We start from the raw sequence: 21468 nt of genomic DNA on the forward strand, positions 1-21468 counted from the left end.
TGAAGGGTTGAGTATGTTGTTTATTTACTGCATGCAGACATTCTTGTTGTGTTGTCAATAGTGCCCCCTGTAAAGCAAACTTTAGAATCAGATGGAATTTGGCCATCTTAAGTAAGATTCATATGTGAAATTCAAACAAGGTATGTTACCTTGAAGTGCCATACCAATATGAATACAATAAGCATTCAGTGCCATGATACAATATTTATCAAAGTACATGGTATAACTTTCTAAAATGATAAATAAACGTCAGTATTGCAGTAATAGTACAAAGTACAAACATAAAATATATAAACATATAATAATTATTATTATATTTTACTGATTCTTAAGATAAGGGACAACATACATACATGTCCTATACACAAAAGTTAATAAAAATAATTCATTTAAAAAATAATATTTTTTGTATTTAATATTTCAGCTAACAATGTGAAAGTCTTTGCAGTCAACTCAGTCAGTGTGATCATTTTATGGGATAAATCTTTTAATTGTCTTTAAAAATAAGGCCGCATCAGCTGGAATCTGTACAACAAATGGTTAAGATGGAAAAATTATAATTTTGGCTAATTAAAAAAAATCAACAGGTTTTGGGCCAGAGTTCTCAAACTGGAGGGCTACTGCATGCAGAGTTTAGTTCCAAGAGCTCCAACACACCACGCCTTAAGGTTTTTTGTAATCCTGAAGGCCTTCTATATTTGAATGTTGTCTCCTAACCCAACATTTTTACAATTTTACTTAAAAAAAGCTTCTTCCAGTGAACTACTGGAGAAGTGGAAAGTGAGTTATTGGCCGGCCCAGCTCAGACAATTCCATCCCCAACCGAAAGCAAAGACGGACTACCTGTCACATAAATGCTAAATTTACAATACTTGGTATTTAATGCTAAACTTACATCACATGACAGCAGTTTGAAGTTATGGCTGCACTCAGTGACTTTGATTGGAGGTAGCTGGGTGGGTGTTGTAGGGAGTGGGGGGGCTTGTTGGTTGTGGTTCGGGGCGTTTCATTTGTTGGGACTGTGTGGGTCTGGTCTGGTTGGTCTTGTTTTGTGGTCGATGTCGGACAACAGAGGAATAAAGTTAATTATGCCATTACTACTTTTCCCTGGTTGTTCCTCTGTTGTCTGTTGTTGATCGCGGAATGGGACCGGGTTGGACCTGCACGGTTTCGGCGGGTGGGGCTTCCTGGGTCGCGGCTCGTGGGCTCTCCCTGTTCTTCGTGGACGTTGCTCGGTGGCTTGGTCGGGGTCACTGAGTGCAGCTATGACACGTCAGAGGAGATCTGGCCCTCCCGGCTGAGCCTGGTTTCTCCCGAGGTTTTTTTTTCTCCATTATTCATCATTGGAGTTTGGGTTCCTCGCCACAGCAGAGCAGTGCAGTGTTGGCTTGCTCACCAGGAGACTGCATTTATTTATTCATTTATTTATTAGATATTATTTATTATAATGATCTTGCTTGGTCTATAAACACAATGCACTGTGCTGTGTTTTACCTTTCTGTGTTTTTCTTATTTGCTCCTGTAAAGCTGCTTTGGAACAATGCACATTGTGAAAAGCGCTATATAAATAAAATTGAATTGAGTTATTAAATTAAATATTATCTCAAATTAATAGTTCTATCAATCTGTTGTTCAAAACATAATGTGAAAAACATTTTAATGTGAAAAAATTTAAACTTTCAATTAAAATAGGAAGCTTTTTGGTGTGTCTGATAGACTTGACACAAATTAAGTTATGGAGTAAATACATGTCAAGTTATTGAATAAATAATTATAAAATGATCCTTACATAATTAATTTGCTAGAGAGCTTCATCCACAAACATATCCATTTCTAATTCATAAAAAATCAAAATAAAATCTAACATCAAAATTATTGATTATAATAGGATATACAGTACATTGTATAAAATGCAGGCTGTACAAAACCAGAAAAATACAGCAACAGCAATTCAACACGGGAGAATATTTTATTAATTCATTTATATCATGCAAACACTGGCTTAATATTATTGGTTTCTACTTGCCTTTTCACAGTATATAGAGCTTACAGTGTGTTATAAGTACACAAACCCTTGCTGTGCCCAACCCAAGCTGACTCAGGTCTGTCGTTCCAATTATGGAACCATTTAACATTTACCACTCTCAAAGATACATTATATTATATAAACATTTTATATTGATCACACAATGCACATTAGACATCATATCCTCAATTTAATCTCCTACATTAGGGGTTAGGTCTGGCAATGCAGCAATAACTCAAGTGTTGGGTGACATCTGGTGGCTATTCGTGGATGCAATGCGCACCGAACCAACTCCTCCCTCCGCCAGATGGCGCTAGGGTGGCGTTAATGCTATCCGCCGTGAAGAAAAAGCAGCGGCTTGCAAGAACGGAGGGGAAAAATGGCGGCGACTATGCTGAGGTCGCTTTCCAGACTCGGACGCCCTTCAGTGATTTTGAACAGTAACATCAGCACTCCTTCATGTGTTCTGCTTCAGAAGAGGTATAACATTTATGATCATCCATGCTGTGCTTTTAGCATATGTTGGAATATTAAGGGTCATCCACACAGTGCGTTTTATCATAGGTTGATCAACTTGCCTTTGGATTAGATAACCATTATATATACGACTTTGTATTTGACAAATGGAAATTGATAACACCATTTGACGCCCATTATTACATAATTATTTTATGTTTGTTATTTAAAATTATTGTACATTAGTCGCTGAAAAAGGAGCATGAAACTGTCAGCATGAAACCGTAAATAAATAATTTTCCGTTTAATGTTACGTGACTGATACATCTTAACAGTTAGATTTAAGACCAGATCGCATTTCTTGCAAGAATGCCGTTTTATTGAGTCGTGTACGTTTTGAAATCATACAAACAACTCAAATGTCTGTACTTGTCAATAATGCCTCCCCAAAGTATTTACAACACATGTAAGTTAACGTCGCTACTTTAGCTGACAACACATGAAGAGTTTGGTTTCAAAATAAGATAAAAAAATCCCCAAATCATGTTTTTTATTATGTTATCATGTTTTTATTGCGTTTTATTGTGTAAGTTAGCTGTATTTTTTTAGTTATTATGGGTTAAATCTAGGGCTGCAGCTATCGATTCTTTTACTAATCGAGTATTCTACTGATTTTCCATCGATTAATCGGGTATTCGGATAATAAGTACTTTTTCTTTATTAAAAAGCAATACTAAATATACAAGAGAAAATAAGACAGGTCTCTTAAAATGAGTAAAACAACTAATTTGTTTCCTTTTTAGAACAATTAGTTTTTATTGCTGAAATAGCATACATTAATATCTGTGAAAACTAAACCCATTTAGTACATTCCATTGCCATATTAAATTCAAAATGCAATATAATACAAATATATAAATAAGAAACATGAATAAAAATGGAAATAATAATTTCAAACAATAGCCTATGACTTTTATTTTTGCAGGTTGTCAGATGCTTATTTTTTAGTATGTCTGTTTCTTCACTCAAACAATAACATGTTTGTGAAATAAACTCTCAGCGCAACTCTGGAGGTGAAGTTCATGTCCTCATTCAGCGCAGACGCAGACAAATTCATGAGCATCACGCGTGTAGCACGTTAAACAGTGCAGTTCATTCACGCAGAACAGACAGATGAAATGTGTAAATAACAGGATTCGGTGTCCACTAGTCCGCATCTAGTTTGATGGACTCAATGCAGCCGGAAAACAAGTTTCACTCGTAAAATAGACTAAAACTAAGTAAAATATCAGTTCACCGTTTCAATAAGCTATTAGGGCTGTGACGGTGGCAGTTTTTTACCACTGCGGTGGTAATAGATGGTGCGGTGGTTGAGAAATATATATTATTTATATAAATAATATTTATATTATTATATTTGCGTGTAGCAACCACATGACGAGTGGAAGAGAAATATAGACCTTATTTAAATACTTGAAATTGTTAAATAATTGAAATATGATATCTGAAATAAATGAGGATGAAACATCCGTCAATGTTTAACGCGCAAATCCATCAGTGAAACGGCACACTACAGCATATAAAACATTTAAATAAACATCAGTAAATAATGAAAACTTAAATGATATAAGAAAGCTAAATACTAAATAAAAAAGCTCTTGTTGCAGTAACTTCAGTCATTGGCGTATTAACCCTTACAGTCCTTAACAATTCCATTTGAAACAAACTGTTTAAACCTACCTTGGCTTTCCTATTCAGATTGCCATAAAAACTTTACTTTTTCCGACTCGTTGATGTGAAACTTACTTGTTGACATTGTCCAGATTAAAATGTGTAGGCCTACAGCTGCACTAAATGCGCGTTCAGAAGATGTGCACAGGAGCGCAAATGAAGAGATGCTCTCCGCAACCGCGGCAAAACCTGCACGCGCTCCGACACTAAGCAAGTGGGTCATAGCCAGTTTTGATTTTACGTATCTGTTCATTTCACAATAAGATCCATTGCAAAACCCGCAGAATAACCTGGGTTTTGCCGTGCAGGCCTGCGCTCGAACGCACCAACGGAAACGTATGCCAATAATTTCTGTTAATTTAAAATCTTTTAAATAAAACCATCCACAACTGAAAGGCTACAACTAGCAATCGTTATCGCAACTCTCATATTTATTACACCTATATTTGTCAGAGTGACGTGCACTACCGCCGGTGGCAGTTTGCCACCGTCATAGCACTTTACCATCGCGGTGGTGCGGTTGTTACGGCAACCGTCACAGCCCTATAAGCTATCAGTTATTTATCAGCATGAGAAACACGTGTGAGCGTGTGAACATACTAAAACGCGTGTGTCTCACGGTGAATGCATTTGCATGAGACTTCAGAGCCCTGTAACATGAATAGTTTAGCGGGCTGTGCGTCAGTAATAACGGTCCGTGGGGAAACGCAGTGCTCTGTGTGTACTGTAGTTAAATGGATTAAACGAGGCTTCGAGGCAACAAAAATTGCCTCGATGATTTTTTGTATTCGAATAACTCGAGTTACTCGAGGAATCGTTTCAGCCCTAGTTAAATCAAAACAAATCAACTGCAGTTTAATTGATAATAATTGGAATGCACAATAAAAAACATTATTTTGGATTTAAACTTCGTATTATAGCATTTGGCGTGTATTTATAAATTAAATTAAAAGCACAAACAGCAAAACACTGAATAAAATAAGTTTCTGGAAGTCAGGTCTTTGTGAAACGTGTGTAACTCGTGTTGAATGACACCTACACTGACCAAAATTATAAACGCAACAGTAGTTTCTTCATGTGTATACATGAAGAAGCACATGTTTCTCTTATGCTGGCAGGATAATCTTGACAGGGTATTTACGCTGTAAATTTATTTTATGTGTTTATTTTAAGATGGTATGGTATCTTGCATTGTAAAATCATCCTACCTGTTTATTTTGTTGATGTGGTTTAGTTTATATTACGTTTTGCCCTGCGGTAGGAAAATCTGACAGGGTAGAACAATTCGAACACCGGTACAGCCCCGCGAGCGTGAGGTTTTGTTTTGCCGACGCAGCTCGTCTTTCTCTTGGTCTATCTGTGCAGCGACTGGTGTTCTGCCAATTTATGCTACCCATAAATTTGTGCTACCCTCGTGTTGTGATTGGGGGAGGGGTTATTTAGGGGTAAGGGTTGGGTTGGGGGAGGGGTTAGTCCTGTTTTGTATGGAGGTAGCAAAATTTGATAGGGATGCATAAATTGGCAGAACACCGGCGGAAAACAGCAGCACATTCAACTGACCGAACAAAACAGCATTTCCAAAATTCTGTCACTTTTACTGACTGCCTAGGCATATGAACATTAACGTTCACGCTAAAGCCTACATACCATAATAATGTTATAACCCGTATTTTCCATAAAATTATCATTAAATTAACCAATTATCGTCTGGTATCTGTCTGTTGTAATCGACATCGGGATATTTGCGAGACATTGGCGATATACGATAACATCGTCACATCGCCCTACTGACTAAGTACATTCATAAAAAGTTAACTTGATAGCAGCTGGTTGTAAAGAATTCTAAAAAGAGGGGAGTTGGTGCTGAGAAAAGTTCCAGTGTCATTTAATGTAAATAAATGACATTTCATTTTCAATACTGTTAAGGTTGAAGCAATGGCAGCCAGATGTAGAGTGGGCGGAGCAATATGCTGGAGCAGTGATGTATCCCAGTGCCATCACTGAGAAATGGGCACCTCCACCTTGGAATGGTTGGTTTGACCAAGTGACTATCATGCCACATTTACACAAACAAGCATTGGCCATGTAATCAAACATCTCTCTGTCTTCCAGATAAGGACCCACCAGCAGAGAAGGAAGTGTCCAACCTTACCATCAACTTTGGACCTCAACACCCAGCGGCCCATGGAGTGCTGCGTCTAGTGATGGAGCTGAGCGGAGAGTCCGTAAAGAAATGTGACCCTCACATTGGCCTCCTGCACCGTGGCACTGAGAAACTGATAGAGTACAAAACATATCTTCAGGTTTGTTAAAATGTACACACCCTGAAGAATTGAACTTCAATGCAAACTGGTTAATTTACGTAAACTCAGCAACAAAGATTTTTTGTGTTGCTCCAGGCACTTCCTTACTTCGACAGGCTGGACTACGTGTCTATGATGTGTAATGAGCAAGCGTATGCACTCGCTGTAGAAAAACTGCTTAACATTCAGGCTCCGCCCCGTGCACAGTGGATCAGAGGTCAGACACAGAGTTGTTTTAGCTTAGTTTACATTTATTCATTTTTAGGTTAAGAGTGACCCTATCACAACACAAATAAAAGTCCTTTGGTCCTCCTAGCATTCATTACTTCTATAGTGCTGGAATTTATCTTTCTAGTTAGAATGTGTCCTGCCGGCTGTACCAGTTGCTTTATCTAATTGTTTTATATGGCTTCTGTAGTGCTGTTTGGAGAGATGACACGTATTCTAAACCACATCATGGGTATCACCACCCACGCTCTTGACATTGGAGCCATGACCCCCTTCTTCTGGTTGTTTGAGGAGAGAGAGAAGGTACCAGTTCTGCCAGAAAGTTTACAATACGTTGACCTTAGATGTCTTCTTCAATAGCATTGTGCTTTTTACAAAATATTTTATTTTTTAGATGTTTGAGTTTTATGAGAGAGTATCTGGAGCCAGGATGCATGCTGCATACGTCAGACCCGGTGGAGTTCATCAGGTACGTTTTTAACCACAAAGACTTACTCTATGAATTCTTTCTGTTCAAACCTAGTTTGGTGGAGCCTGATTGGTAACTTAGCAGTTTTATTGCAGGACATGCCTCTTGGTCTCATGGACGACATCTATGAATGGTGCAAGAATTTCTCTATTCGCATTGATGAAGTGGAGGAGGTATGTGACCCAAAACTCAGCACTTTTGAATTACATTTCGATTACTTTTGACTTAAATCTTATTTGATGTCACATATATTGAAGCAGGATAATTTTGTACTACTTTGACAGATATAACGAAGAAAAATATTCAATTTTTCATCACCAACAAGAGCCTCAACATCTTTTTAAAGTACAGTACAGACAAAATACTAACACTCATATAACTTGATGTTAGTGTTTACTGATAGTAACACTGAATAGTTTTCCCCTGAGTTTCCTTAAAAATGAATGGGTGTCTATTAAGGGTGTGACAAGATCTTGTGCCACAAGATCTCGCAAGATTAAAATGTGACACGATTTCTTGTCAAGGTTTCGTTATATCAGCATGATGGAGTTGAAATGAACGGTGAAATTAGTATTGAAGATGCCCTGCCACTTTTAAATCATACTATAATTCATAAATATTTGACATAAAATAACATTATTTAAGATAAATTTTCTAAATGCACCTATTTTGCATTTTGTGATTTTCAGTTGAATAAGTCATTTTTTTCATATTTCATCATTTAGGATTACTTAAAAATTGTGTAAAAATCTTGTCTTGTTCTCGTGAACCCAAGCTTGTGTCTCGTCTCATCTCGTGGGATAAGTGTCTCGTCACACCCCTAGTATACATCCCAGCGTTTCCCATACAATGCATTTACTTGGGTGGTCTGCCCAGGTATATTTATGGCAGCCCAAGTATATTTGGCATCACATTTTTTTTAATCCATCCATCCATGCTAAATGACAGTATCTGTGATCAAATAACTAGTGGATAAACAGCGCTTACGTGTCTTCTCTGACTTGTTTGGTGTGAGTGGAGCGTGGCATCGTGCCTCATCTTCCGTGTTCTTCCGATGAGCTCCATGTGTGTGCGCGAGCCCTCGGCCTCTCGTATTTAACTGTCACTTGCATTTAAAATCAAAGAAGCGTTCGTAATACAGCAACACATTGTCGAGAAAGTGCAAACAGCATATAGCCGCTCTTTAATGTAGATGTACTGTATTGTGATTTTGTCCGCTGATGTTGCATTTATAAATCAGAATTTTTGCAGCGGTTAAAGTGACTGCTGGTGGCATCCCGTTGTAAAATACAGCCATGTTCAGACTTGACTTCTTTTTTGAAGCTGCTAGCATCTGTTTTACATTATAATCCTATGGAGTAAATCGTGTTTTCAAAAAACGTCCTGAGCGCTTTTTTAAACGCCAGCGCCAGTGTCTTTTTCTGCAGCTCAGAGCGACTTTTGAGGTTGAAAAAAGTTCAACTTTTCTGAAAAAAACGCCCTACTTCAAGCTCCTTTTTCACAGCTAACCAATGACAGAGACCTGTCGTTTCCATAACAACATGCGAGGAACATGATTGGTCGAGAAGGCTCAAACTCGAAAAAATAAAATGGCAGCCAAAACGCCCGTCGGAGGATAGTTTTGTATAAATGTAAGTTTAATTTTCACTTTCAACAACTTCTGATTGCATTTCTATCGAGAAATTAGTATTGTAGTTTTTAAATATGTGATTAGTTATTGCAAAGACACTCTCTGTTTATAATTCAAATAGACTTCCGTTACGCTGCCTATGTTTCTCTGGGCTGCCTTCGTGCGCGAAGTAATGGTGTTCGGCTGCTATTTGTAACCAAACGCTGCAAGCTTTTTTTTTGTTAAAGCGCTTTTGTCAACTTTTTCTTGTCAAAAAGAGTGCTAACACGACGTGATGACGTCACAAATATGCTAATTAGTTTGTGATGTCACCAGCGCCACAAATCTGTCAAAATCCTATGGGAAACACTGCATCTAGCCATCAAATGCTGAGTGCTGCTCCATTTTGCATCTCTGTGCGATTCCAAACCCCTCCCCTCTCTGCCGGAAAAAGCTAGAAGAATCACAAACATTTATTAGTGGTAGGTATGTTTATTGTAAAAAAAGAATAAAAATAAAATATTAGAAAAATAAGGAAATAATGTAGGGAAAATCACTGAACTGTAAACAACTTACTGCCATTCTGTGAATAATATGTAATCATGTAATCCATAAGAAAAGTAACTGTAGTCTGATTACGTGTATTTTAAAATGTAGTTTACTCTAATTACAAGTACTTGATTTTTGGAATCTGATTACGTAATCCAGATTACATGCAATCCGTTACTACACAGCACAGTTACACAGCAATATTATGTTAAGACATCTATTATTTTATTGTTGCACATAGGCTAAATACTTTTGTGTATTATTTTTGTTTTTAATATAGATTGCTTGATTATTGTAAGGGATTTGCAGGATCAAACATTTTACTGTGAGATGGACAATTAAACATTTATTTGAACCTTAGTTTTTATTAAGGCTTCAATGAGATGACTGACCCTGGTGAATGGCACAAAGACTATTCTAGTGGAGGTAGGGGTTGTCTCTGGATGCGAAAGAAATTAGTGCAGATTTTGTGCATTCTGTTGTAAAATCAGGCCGTTTTATTAAGTGTCATTCTTTTTTCTCTTCCGCTTCTCTGTGTGTTGCAGAACACACCACTATTTTATAAGTCTGAGCTCCGTTGTCTTTCTCGTGGATCAGCATTGTCGTGGAAATGAAAACGAACACAAGTTTTTTTTCTGCAGAGCATATCATATCAGACTAAGGAGAGCAACATGATGCAAAGAGTCTGCTTTATTTTCGGGGCAACTTGTTTGACGGGCACCATCATCAGTACTGCACGGTAGGGTTGTCACGGTACCATAAACATGTCTTGCGATACTATACCAGCTGAAGTATCTCGATACCAAGTAGTATCATGATGCTGTGCCATATAATTCAAATCTATACAAAAAACACAGATTTAGATTAAACATTTTGTATTTACTATAGTAAACTGTATTATACTTTGCACTAGAATATGTTATTGTATTAACTGTAGTAACTGGATAAGTTGTAGCAAATACATTTACATTTAGTCATTTGTAAATACTATAAATACTGTAGTATACTTAAATATTTACTATGATAAGACTCAAAACACTAGTATCTATGAGTTTTAGTAGTTTACTGTAGTAAATACTAAAGTACACTAGATCATTTTTCACGTAGGAACTAATTCAAATGTTGGACAAATTTAATTGATACAGCAGTCAAAGGGAAATATTAGGCTTACTTTAAATGCAGAACTAAAACGGCCAGTAGGTGGCGTCAATTTTCCACTGAGTTAGTGAATCATTTAACCAACTCGTTCAAATCGCCAATTTGAATCATTAACTCGTCCGAGACATTCAAAACACACATTTATTTTGGAGATAAACACCGCAAAAAGGCAGATGTAAGTGTTCAAATAAATATTAATGCGCATATGCAACATTAACTACGGTACTACGATACTACCGTTTCAAAAATAGAGAGGCATCGCGGGTATTTTGAAGCTTTAGCATCGCGATGCTACCGTAGCACCGGTACACCGTGCAACCCTACTACACGGTGCGTGTTTCATTGATTTAGGGCTGCAACTAACGACTATTTTGATAATCGATTAGTTGGGCGATTATTTTTTTCGATTAATCGGATATAAATGTAATTACATCTTTTGCTTATAATAAGTAAATCAGATATGGGAAAAGTATACACAACTGAACTCATTAGCCTTCTCCCAAAATGTTGTGAATATCTCCATAATTAACACACCTGGTGAGTTGATTCATGTGTGTCATATTAGAAGCAACTGACAATAGTCTCCCAAACGTGGGAGCGAGGGGAGGGTCGGCCAAGGAAATATTTTTTTGTGCCATGAAAAGTGAGATATTTGTCATTCAAATGTACTTAAGTACAGTTCTCAAGTAAATGTACTTCGTTACCCATCTCTGAACTAAATAAACCACCAAATCAGGGTATTTAGCCTATTATGTTGCAAAGTGCAAACACCACAAATTGGGTTTTACTAATATAATCTTTAATTTTGTCATTTAAAACACCTCTCCCCTTAAAACTGCGCAGCTTGAAGAGATGCATGCAAAACACGTCTGACTTTAAAACTGCGCACCTCGCGCTGCACGGAGAGACACGTGTGACTTTAAAACTGCGCAACTTGTGCCGCACGGAGAGACACGTCTGACTTTAAAACTGCGCACCTCGCGCTGCACGGAGAGACACGTGTGACTTTAAAACTGCGCACCTCGCGCTGCACGGAGAGACACGTGTGACTTTAAAACTATGCACCTCGCGCTGCACGGAGAGACACGTGTGACTTTAAAACTGCGCACCTCGCGCTGCACGGAGAGACACGTGTGACTTTAAAACTGCGCACCTCACGCTGCACGGAGAGACAAGTGTGACTTTAAAACTGCGCACCTCGTGCAGCACGGAGAGACACGTGTGACTTTTAAACTGCGCATCTCGCGCTGCACGGAGAGACACGTCTGACTTTAAAACTGCGCACCTCGCGCTGCACGAAGAGACGCATCCACGGAGAGACACGTGTGACTTTAAAACTGCGCACCTCGCGCTGCACGAAGAGACGCGCATCCACGGAGAGACACATCGTGACTTTAAAACTGCGCACCTTCGCGCTGCACGGAGAGACACGTCTGACTTTAAAACTGCGCACCTCGCGACTGCACGGAGAGACGCATCCACGGAGAGACACGTTGACTTTAAAACTGGCACCTGCGCTGCACGAGAGACGCATCGGAGACACGTGTGACTTTAAAACTGCGCAGCTCGATGCTGCACGGAGAGACACGTGTGACTTTAAAACTGCGCACCTCACGCTGCACGGAGAGACAAGTGTGACTTTAAAACTGCGCACCTCGTGCAGCACGGAGAGACACGTGTGACTTTTAAACTGCGCATCTCGCGCTGCACGGAGAGACACGTCTGACTTTAAAACTGCGCACCTCGCGCTGCACGAAGAGACGCATCCACGGAGAGACACGTGTGACTTTAAAACTGCGCACCTCGCGCTGCACGAAGAGACGCGCATCCACGGAGAGACACATGTGACTTTAAAACTGCACACTTCGCGCTGCACGGAGAGACACGTCTGACTTTAAAACTGCGCACCTCGCACTGCACGGAGAGACGCATCCACGGAGAGACATGTGTGACTTTAGAACTGCGCACCTCGCGCTGCACGAAGAGACGCATCCACGGAGAGACACGTGTGACTTTAAAACTGCGCAGCTCATGCTGCACGGAGAGACACATCTGAAACGGTAATTTTAAAAGGGAAGATGCGCTTTTTTATAACTGCGCATCTCGCGCTGCACGGAGAGACACGTCTGACTTTAAAACTGCGCACCTCGCGCTGCACGAAGAGACGCATCCACGGAGAGACACGTGTGACTTTAAAACTGCGCACCTCGCGCTGCACGAAGAGACGCGCATCCACGGAGAGACACATGTGACTTTAAAACTGCACACTTCGCGCTGCACGGAGAGACACGTCTGACTTTAAAACTGCGCACCTCGCACTGCACGGAGAGACGCATCCACGGAGAGACATGTGTGACTTTAGAACTGCGCACCTCGCGCTGCACGAAGAGACGCATCCACGGAGAGACACGTGTGACTTTAAAACTGCGCAGCTCATGCTGCACGGAGAGACACATCTGAAACGGTAATTTTAAAAGGGAAGATGCGCTTTTTTATAACTGCGCAGCTCGCAAGTGACGTCACAGACCAACTAATCGATAATGAAATTCGTTGACAACGAATTTCATTATCGATTATTATTGATTTTATCGATTAGTTGTTGCAGCCCTACTTTGATTTTAAACACGTACGATATTTCTGTCAGAGTTTACAATGCAGAAGCGGTGTGGTGTCATTTGGCTGTCAAATTCACGCTTTACAGCTTTAACAAATTTGAACAGAAGTTAAGAAACATGATTATGCATTTTATTTATTATTTATACAAATCCTTTCATGCCTACTTTTATCGGAAGGGAGACCGAGAATGCACTGATTCTAACCCTACCGGTTTTTATGATGCAGACGTAACGTTTCTTCCATTGCTTGCTTCCGCTGCCTGAATGGATGTTTTTGTCTGTGTGTATGCAGGTTAAAATTGCAATTCACGTGCGCAGCTTAAAGGCGGGGTGTCTGGTTTCTCTTAGCCGTTGCTGATTGATAGATCCAACTATGAGATATGGCTTGTAGATCTTTCCGATCATAGATTTAGAGTCCAGTTTCACTAGATCTCTCTCCGTCAGGAACTTATTAAACCTGGAAATATCAACTCCGTTGTGAGTCAATAGATACAGCGCTGAAGGGAAGAACAGTGGGCAGGAGACGAAGTGATGTGTGAAAAACTGAAAAATGATTTATTGAATAATCTCAGTTGAGCTTTGATGCTCAGTCAAGCTGTCAAACTTCGTCTGACTAAAAACAGATTCAACATGGGTTTTTAAACATTCAGGATTACAGTATCAAAACATTGTCTCATGACGTTATTATGAACCTTGAGATAGAGACCATTGGAAACTCATATCAGCATAAGAGACAATACAACTCCCAACGAGGTTAAACAACAGGAAAGTAAGGAACAAAATAATACGAATAAAAGTTAATAATAAAATAGATGAATGAATACATATGATAAGTGAATATTATAATGAATGAGATAAATTAAATAGAATAATAAAATGAAATAAAACAAGAAACAGTGTATGTTTCTATCCAGATCCATCATGATGTTCAAATCACCAAAACAAACACACCCCTATCCCCATCTTTCGCTTTCGTCAGCGCTCGGCTCGGCTAATGTCCGTCCTGTGCAGTGTGCACCTTAATGCTGATTGGCTACAAGGTTGTTTTGGTACTCGGCCCGACTCAGTTGTCTAAAGTGTAATTCGGAAATCGGTTACCCCGCCTTTAAAGATAACATTGGTTGTAATATTTCTGTACCCATGCTTTACATTTTTAACAAAAAGTTGCCTGTGAGTAAAGTGTAATTAGCGGACCCCTTGCAGGACCCACGGTTGAAAACCCCTGATTTAAGGACTCTGTGTGAAGGATATGTGAATTTCTTGGTTTTTGTTCGAAATAAGCAAGTGGTTGAGCCAGTGTGTTAAAAACAATTTGTGTTCATCACTAGATTCTTGCCTTACCCAGGGTTTTTGCCGCATAGAGAAATTGGAGGCAGCCACCTCCGTCAAATGTGGTGTCTTCACAAGAAATGCTGCGTGCATTTATCAGACTGTCATTTGTAACTGCAGTTGCGACATTACGCCACAGTGGAGGTGCTGTTTTGTTATCAGCACACTGAGGCGCTAAAAAGAGTTGCAGAAAGAGCCAGCCTGTGTTTCACGGCTGTTTGTTTTGCATCCAAGTATGTTTAATTTCTTGAAATTGATTAAATTAACATGACGCACATCATTGTAATGTCTTTAGCTGTGCAGTTGGATCGTTGAATCAGCGTATACTGTACACAGCGAGTTCGCCAGTATGAACGCACATTGCGTTCAGAACGACTCGCACACGAATGACTCATTTGAACCGATTCATTTAAACTATTGAACTTTTCAGTCACTAGCGAATATAAGAGATCATAGAATCATTTAAAATGAACCACAGAGAATGCAAGATGTGAATGAGCTTTGCTCATTTAGAAAGACTGGTTAATTCAGTTGGCTATTGTGGGCTGAAAAGTTAGTTGAAAATGATAAAAAAGCTTTATTTGATAAAAAAAAACATTTCTGTTTGGTTGAATAAAAGTAATGTTTTATATAACTTAATAATTGTCATTTTTTATCAAATTTTATTAGAACTTTTAATATGTCAAACTCGAAGTCGCTTTGGTTAAGCCACTTAAAGGTATGGTAGGCCTACGTGTGTGTGTACAAGATCAGGATGGCACAACCTCCGCCTCATTTTGAGCCAGGAAAAACCCTGCCTTACCTTGAGTCACTGTGGTAAACATACAGTGATGATTTTAGTTTATATATTAATATTTTCAACAAGTAACTTGCATTTTTTTGTTTGAACTGCAGATGTCAAGAGAGAGCAGAATTCTGTAGCGGACTGTAAATGTAATTTCTACATTTTTAGTTTACAGCAACAATTCTGAAAATTTTTGATTTCTGAATTTTTCCATCTATTAATAGCCATGTATGGATATTTTTTAAATTATATGATTAATATTTTTGAGTAATTAAATATGATTTATATTATTTCAGATGCTGACCAACAATCGTATCTGGAAGAACAGAACTGTTGGCATTGGTGTTATTGGGGCAGAAGATGCACTCAACTATGGCTTCAGGTTAAACAGATATTTTATTTATAATCAGATATATTATAAATTGTTTCCTTCAAGTTATTAGAAGTCTGTATAGTTAAGGTAATGACACCCATGGACACAGTTTGAGGATGAAGTTTCAGAGCTGAAGGCATGAAACTGATGAAATTCCTTCTACACACTTGATCATAATTTGTATATAATAATTAAATGATCATATTATCCTTTGGTGACTCCACTCTGGGTTGAGTGGCTTACCGTCCCTTATGTTCTCTGTTGCTTGTGAATTTAGAATCTCTCTGTCTTTGTGCAGCAGAAACCAGACAGTTATCTTGCTTAGTGATTAACAGTGCGTTCAGGTTATACAGTTGTATCAATATGTGTGATTAGAACTTTCTCCCATGACCACGACATTGCTAAGCACCAGACTGTAGCAGTTGAGATAAAGTATTGAAAGTGCAGGAACTGTGAAGTAGTTTACAGTAAGTGGTTGTTTATTGCTGACTCTCATTCTGTCTGTCTTAGCGGGGTGATGCTGAGGGGTTCTGGAATTAAATGGGATCTGAGAAAAGCCCAGCCGTATGACAAGTACTATGAGGTGGAGTTCGACGTGGCCATCGGGAGTAATGGCGACTGCTACGACAGGTGACCACACACGTCAGAATGTTCTCTGTTGAAACATTTTAAACTAAAGAGTTGAGATCTACAGAAAGCCAATAATGACAGGAAATTTAAATGTAACCAGTAACCACATGTTATAAACGGTCCTGTGAGTTTTTTTCTCTCACCACACACACTGATGGTATTGCATGTGAAGTGTGTCATGAGATTAACAAAGTATCTATCTATCTATCTATCTATCTATCTATCTATCTATCTATCTATCTATCTATCTATCTATCTATCTATCTATCTATCTATCTATATACACTAGGAGTTATTTGAATACAAAAATTCATCGAGGCCTAGTTTAATCCATTTAACTACTGTCGGCAACACACGAAGCACTGCGTTTCCCTGATTATTATTACTGACGCACAGCCCTCTAAACTCTATTCATGTTACAGGGCTCTCAAGTCTCACGCATTCACCGTGAGACACACGCATTTTAGTCTGTTCACACGCTCACATGTATTTCTCATTCTGATAAATAAGTGATAGCTTATTGAAATGGTGAACTGCTATTTTACTTAGTTTTAGTCTATTTTGCGAGTGAAATTTGTTTTCCGGCTGCATTGAGTCCATAAAACTAGATTCGTGATGCTCATGAATTTGTTTGCGCTTTATGAGGACATGAACACATGAACTTCATCTCCAGAGTTGCTCTGAGAGTTTATTTCAGAACATTTTACTGAGTGAAGCTAACACACTAAAAAATAAGTGTCTTCCGACGACCTGCCAAAATAAAAGTCCGGGAAACTCTGTATTTTTATGTGGACAAATATATTACTATTTAATAGTAAAAAAGAAACTAAAACCAATTTAGATAAACTAAATGCATCATGCGTAAGCTGAAGTTAGTTGTTTACCTTTGAAATTATTCTTTCTATTTTTATTAATGTTTCATATTTATACATTTGTATTAGGCCTATATTGCATTTTGAATGTAATATGGCAATGGAATGTACTAAATGGGTTTAATTTTCACAGATATGAATGTATGCAATTTCAGCAATAAATATGTTAATTTTTCTAAAAAGGAAACAAATTAGTTGTTCATTTTAAGAGACCTGTCTTATTTTCTCTTGTATATTTAGTATTGCTCTTTAATAAAGAAAATGTACTTATTATCCGAATAACCGATTAATCGATGGAAAATCAGTAGAATACTCGATTACTAAAATAATCGATAGCTGCAGCCCTAATATACACAGACGTGCTCAAATTTGTTGGTACCCCTCCACAAAAAATGAAGAATGCAGTTTTCTCTGAAATGACTTGAAACTGAAACTGACTAAAGTAATTGGCATCCACCGTTGTTTATTCCATATTTAATAGAAATCAGACTTTGCTTTTTATTTTTTATTCAACATAATATTGTAAATAATAAAACAAAAGAAAATGTTATGGACAAAAATGATGGGACCTCTAACCTAATATTTTGTTGCACAACCTTTAGAGGCAATCACTGCCAGCAAACGTTTTCTGTAGCTCTCAATGAGACTTCTGCACTTGTTAACAGGTAGTTTGGCCCACTCTTTCTGAGCAAACTGCTCCAGCTGTCTCAGGTTTGATGGGTGCCTTCTCCAGACTGCAAGTTTCAGCTCTTTCCATAGATGTTCGATAGGATTCAGATCAGGACTCATAGAAGGCCACTTCAGAATAGTCCAATGTTTTGTTCTTATCCATTCTTGGGTGATTGGGTCAATATCCTGTTGGAGGACCCATGACCTGCGACTGAGACAGAGCTTTCTGACACTGGGCAGTACGTTTCGCTCCAGAATGCCTTGATAGTCTTGAGATTTCATTGTGCCCTGCACAGATTCAAGGCACCCTGTGCCAGATGCAGCAAAGCAGCGCCAGAACATAACCGAGCCTCCTCCATGTTTCACTGTAGGTATGGTGTTCACTTCTTTGAAAGCTTGATTTTTTCCGTCTGTGAACATAGAGCTGATGTGACTTGCCAAAAAGTTCCAGTTTTGACTCATCTGTCCAAAGGACATTCTCCCAGAGGGATTGTGGCTTTTCAATATGAATTTTAGCAAATTTCAGTCTGGCTTTTTTATGTTTTTCTTTCAAAAGTGGAGTCCTCCTGGGTCTTCCATGTTCAAAAAGTGACGGATGGTGTGATCAGAAACTGATGTACCTTCACCTTGGAGTTCAGCTTGTATCTCTTTGACAGTTATCCTTGGTTCTTTTTCTACCATTCGCACTATCCTTCTGTTCAATCTGGGGTTGATTTTCCTCTTGCGGCCGCGCCCAGGGAGGTTGGCTACAATTCCATGGACCTTAAACTTCTTAATAATATTTGCAACTGTTGTCACAGGAACATCGAGCTGCTTGGAGATGGTCTTGTAGTCTTTACCTTTACCATGCTTGTCTATTATTTTCTTTCTGAGCTCATCAGACAACTCTATCCTTTGCTTTCTCTGGTCCATGTTCAGTGTGGTGCACACAATGATACCAAACAGCAGAGTGACTACTTTTCTCCGTTTAAATAGGCTGAGTGACTGATTAAAAGATTGGATACATGTGTGATACTAAGTAAAGAAACTAATTAGTTTGAAATATCACTATAATCCATTTATATATTGTCTTTTCTAAGGGGTACTAACAAATGTGTCCAGGCCATTTTAGAATATCTTTGTAGACTAAGCCTATTCAGACTATTCATCTCTTTCCACTGTTTCTTTGCCTTATTCTATGACATGCCAAAGGCATGCAAGTATACATGATACAATAGCTTTTAATTTCATCACTCTTCAGGAGGAATGAAGTATTATTTCAATGAGCTGTAAGGGTACCAACAAATTTGAGCACGTCAGTATCTCTCCCTCTCTCCCCACACACGCACTCATACATACGCTCCTGAAAAAAATCTTAGACCGGGGGAAACATTACAAGTATTCGCATTTCTCGCTGGTGGATCGTAAACCAGGTTATACGTACTGCTTCAAAATGCTAAAACAAGAAACAGGAGCAGGAGACAAAAAAAACGAGTGTAGGCAATTTATTGAAAACTTCATTTAAACTCAAACAGGCTGTGCATCAGCTGGTCAAAAGTTTAAGACCATAGCCCAAAAAAACCCCACAACAGAACTAAAAGTGTAAAAAAGTGGACTCAGTAGTGAGTGGACTCAGTAGTGAGTAGCCCCACCGTTTTTGTTGATCACTATATTCAAAGCTATTCCCTTTGTAGTGTATTTCGGGGAAACTATGAGTTGAACCACAGTACCATACGTATAATTAATGGTGATTAACCAGTAACTATTTTCTACACTTTACCTGATGCAGCAGAATTAATAATAGCGACAGACTAAATGTACTCGTCCAGTGATTGATCAGAAATATTACTTTCCTGGCCTTGGAAAGACAATATTCTTACTGTAGTACAGTACCACTTCAGAAATCTGAAGGGAAAAACGAAATCAAGCAGTTTAAGTGACGTTGATATGTGATAAATAAACACAGAAACGATTAGAACGTGGCTACAAATGCAGTTTTATTTACTACACTAAAGGGGAAATAAAACCAACTAACTAACTAACAAAGACCAAACAAATAACAAACAAACATACAACGTAAAGCAGTAAAGAATGAAAGAAATAGACAAAGCAAAGAGTGGCAGTATTAAATCAGCTATTCGCATCTGCATAAACCATCAAGGACAATCTCCTTATTTAAAAGGGGCAAAGCTTAAGTGCAGCTATTTAGAAATAGATCAGATACTTGCATTGGCTTCCTGGTTGTGCTGGGACAAGTTCTGGTGCGCGTGCAAAAAGGTTTCAGAGTCCTGATGAGTTCAAAGCGAGCGGGTGAGTCCGTCGGATTCTTTCTTAGAACCGGATTGGCTGACGAAGGTAGAACGAACTTAGCCGAAGCAAACTGCCAGAAGAAGCTGTCTCCGAGGAGAGAGACAGGTCTCGACAGGGTGCATGAAAACGAGCGAGTGCGAACACACACAAGCGAGCGCGAACACACACAAGCGAGCAATCTTTCCTTCATGCACAGATGTTTTAACACCGGGGGCGTCACGCCCCTCCAAGGTGGCGATCCAATGTGATGAGATAGTTTTGGGCGCGAAAACATGTTTCTTTGTCGGCACACTAGCTCATTTGCATTTATGGTCGCCTGGGAGTTTGGAGCAGGAATAGTCTTAGAATGAAATAAAATGACTATGGTATAAAATACATTACTGTGCTATACACCATATTCTAAGTAATGAAGAGGGAAACATTTAGATATGAAGCATGAAAGGATTAAATTACATTGACCTGTAGTTTGTACAAGAATGTAAATATAAACAGAATTACCACTAAGCACACATGCCTTTGAGGTTATAGGTGAAGGAGAATAACATGGGGACAAGCATACACTGTGGGGTGATTGTATATAAACTTTAAACCAGTCTTTTGTGGCTAAGGAAAGAGAAAGAGACATTCTTTTGGAAGAATTTGAGGCTCTCTGTCCCTGGGGGCCACATGGATTTTCTCACTTTGGTGAACAGTCCTGTCCTCCCCCAAGAACCTCCTTTGAAGTCCAGTGGAATCTGTCCTGGTCAGTGATGAAGGTGTTGAGATTTGGACCAGACTCATTGGTGCCTGGTAGAAGCCCTGGTGAGAGGTTACTGTGTTTTACGATCTTATGATCCCAGATGGTAAACTTTGATCTGACCAGACCCTACACCTTAATGCCGACGTAATTTCTGAATCTATGTAGCAGTGTGCTGTGGTCAATGGTGTCGAATGCAGCACTAAGGTCTAGCAGCACCAATAACGAGATACAGTACAACCTCGGTCAGACGCCAATAGCAGATCATTTGTAACTCTGATCAAAGCAGTCTCTGTACTGTGACATGCTCTAAATCCAGAGTGGAATTCTTCATTGATGTCATTCCTTTGGAGGAAGGAGCATAATTGAGTTGAAACTACTTTTTCCAGAACTTTAGATATGAAAGGTAGATTCGATATAGGTCTGTAGTTAACTAGTGCTCTAGGGTCGAGTGGGGTTTTTTGACAAGGGACCTTATAACAGCCAACATATATGCTTTAGGCACATGTCCTAATGTCAGAGATGAGTTAATAATACCAAGAAGAGGATCTATAATTTCTGGGAGCATCTCTTTCAGTAGATTTGTAGGAATAGGGTCTAGCATGCATGTTGTTGATTTAGATGATCTAATGATTTTAGACA

The 21468-nt window shown here is 38.9% G+C and overlaps 1 protein-coding gene across 1 annotated transcript; it reads left to right on the forward strand.

The window, feature by feature from the left end:
- Nucleotides 1–2373: 2373 nt before the first annotated feature.
- Nucleotides 2374–16380, forward strand: ndufs2 (NADH:ubiquinone oxidoreductase core subunit S2). Its single transcript, XM_057341076.1, has 9 exons — nucleotides 2374–2506; nucleotides 6140–6243; nucleotides 6326–6516; nucleotides 6613–6733; nucleotides 6935–7047; nucleotides 7139–7213; nucleotides 7309–7386; nucleotides 15554–15639; nucleotides 16141–16380. The coding sequence occupies exons 1-9, from the start codon at nucleotides 2406–2408 to the stop codon at nucleotides 16262–16264; spliced, it is 993 nt and encodes a 330-aa protein (XP_057197059.1). The 5' UTR covers nucleotides 2374–2405; the 3' UTR covers nucleotides 16265–16380.
- Nucleotides 16381–21468: the final 5088 nt, after the last annotated feature.

Source organism: Triplophysa rosa, linkage group LG1 (assembly GCF_024868665.1).
Source record: "Triplophysa rosa linkage group LG1, Trosa_1v2, whole genome shotgun sequence".
Lineage (NCBI taxonomy): Eukaryota > Metazoa > Chordata > Actinopteri > Cypriniformes > Nemacheilidae > Triplophysa > Triplophysa rosa.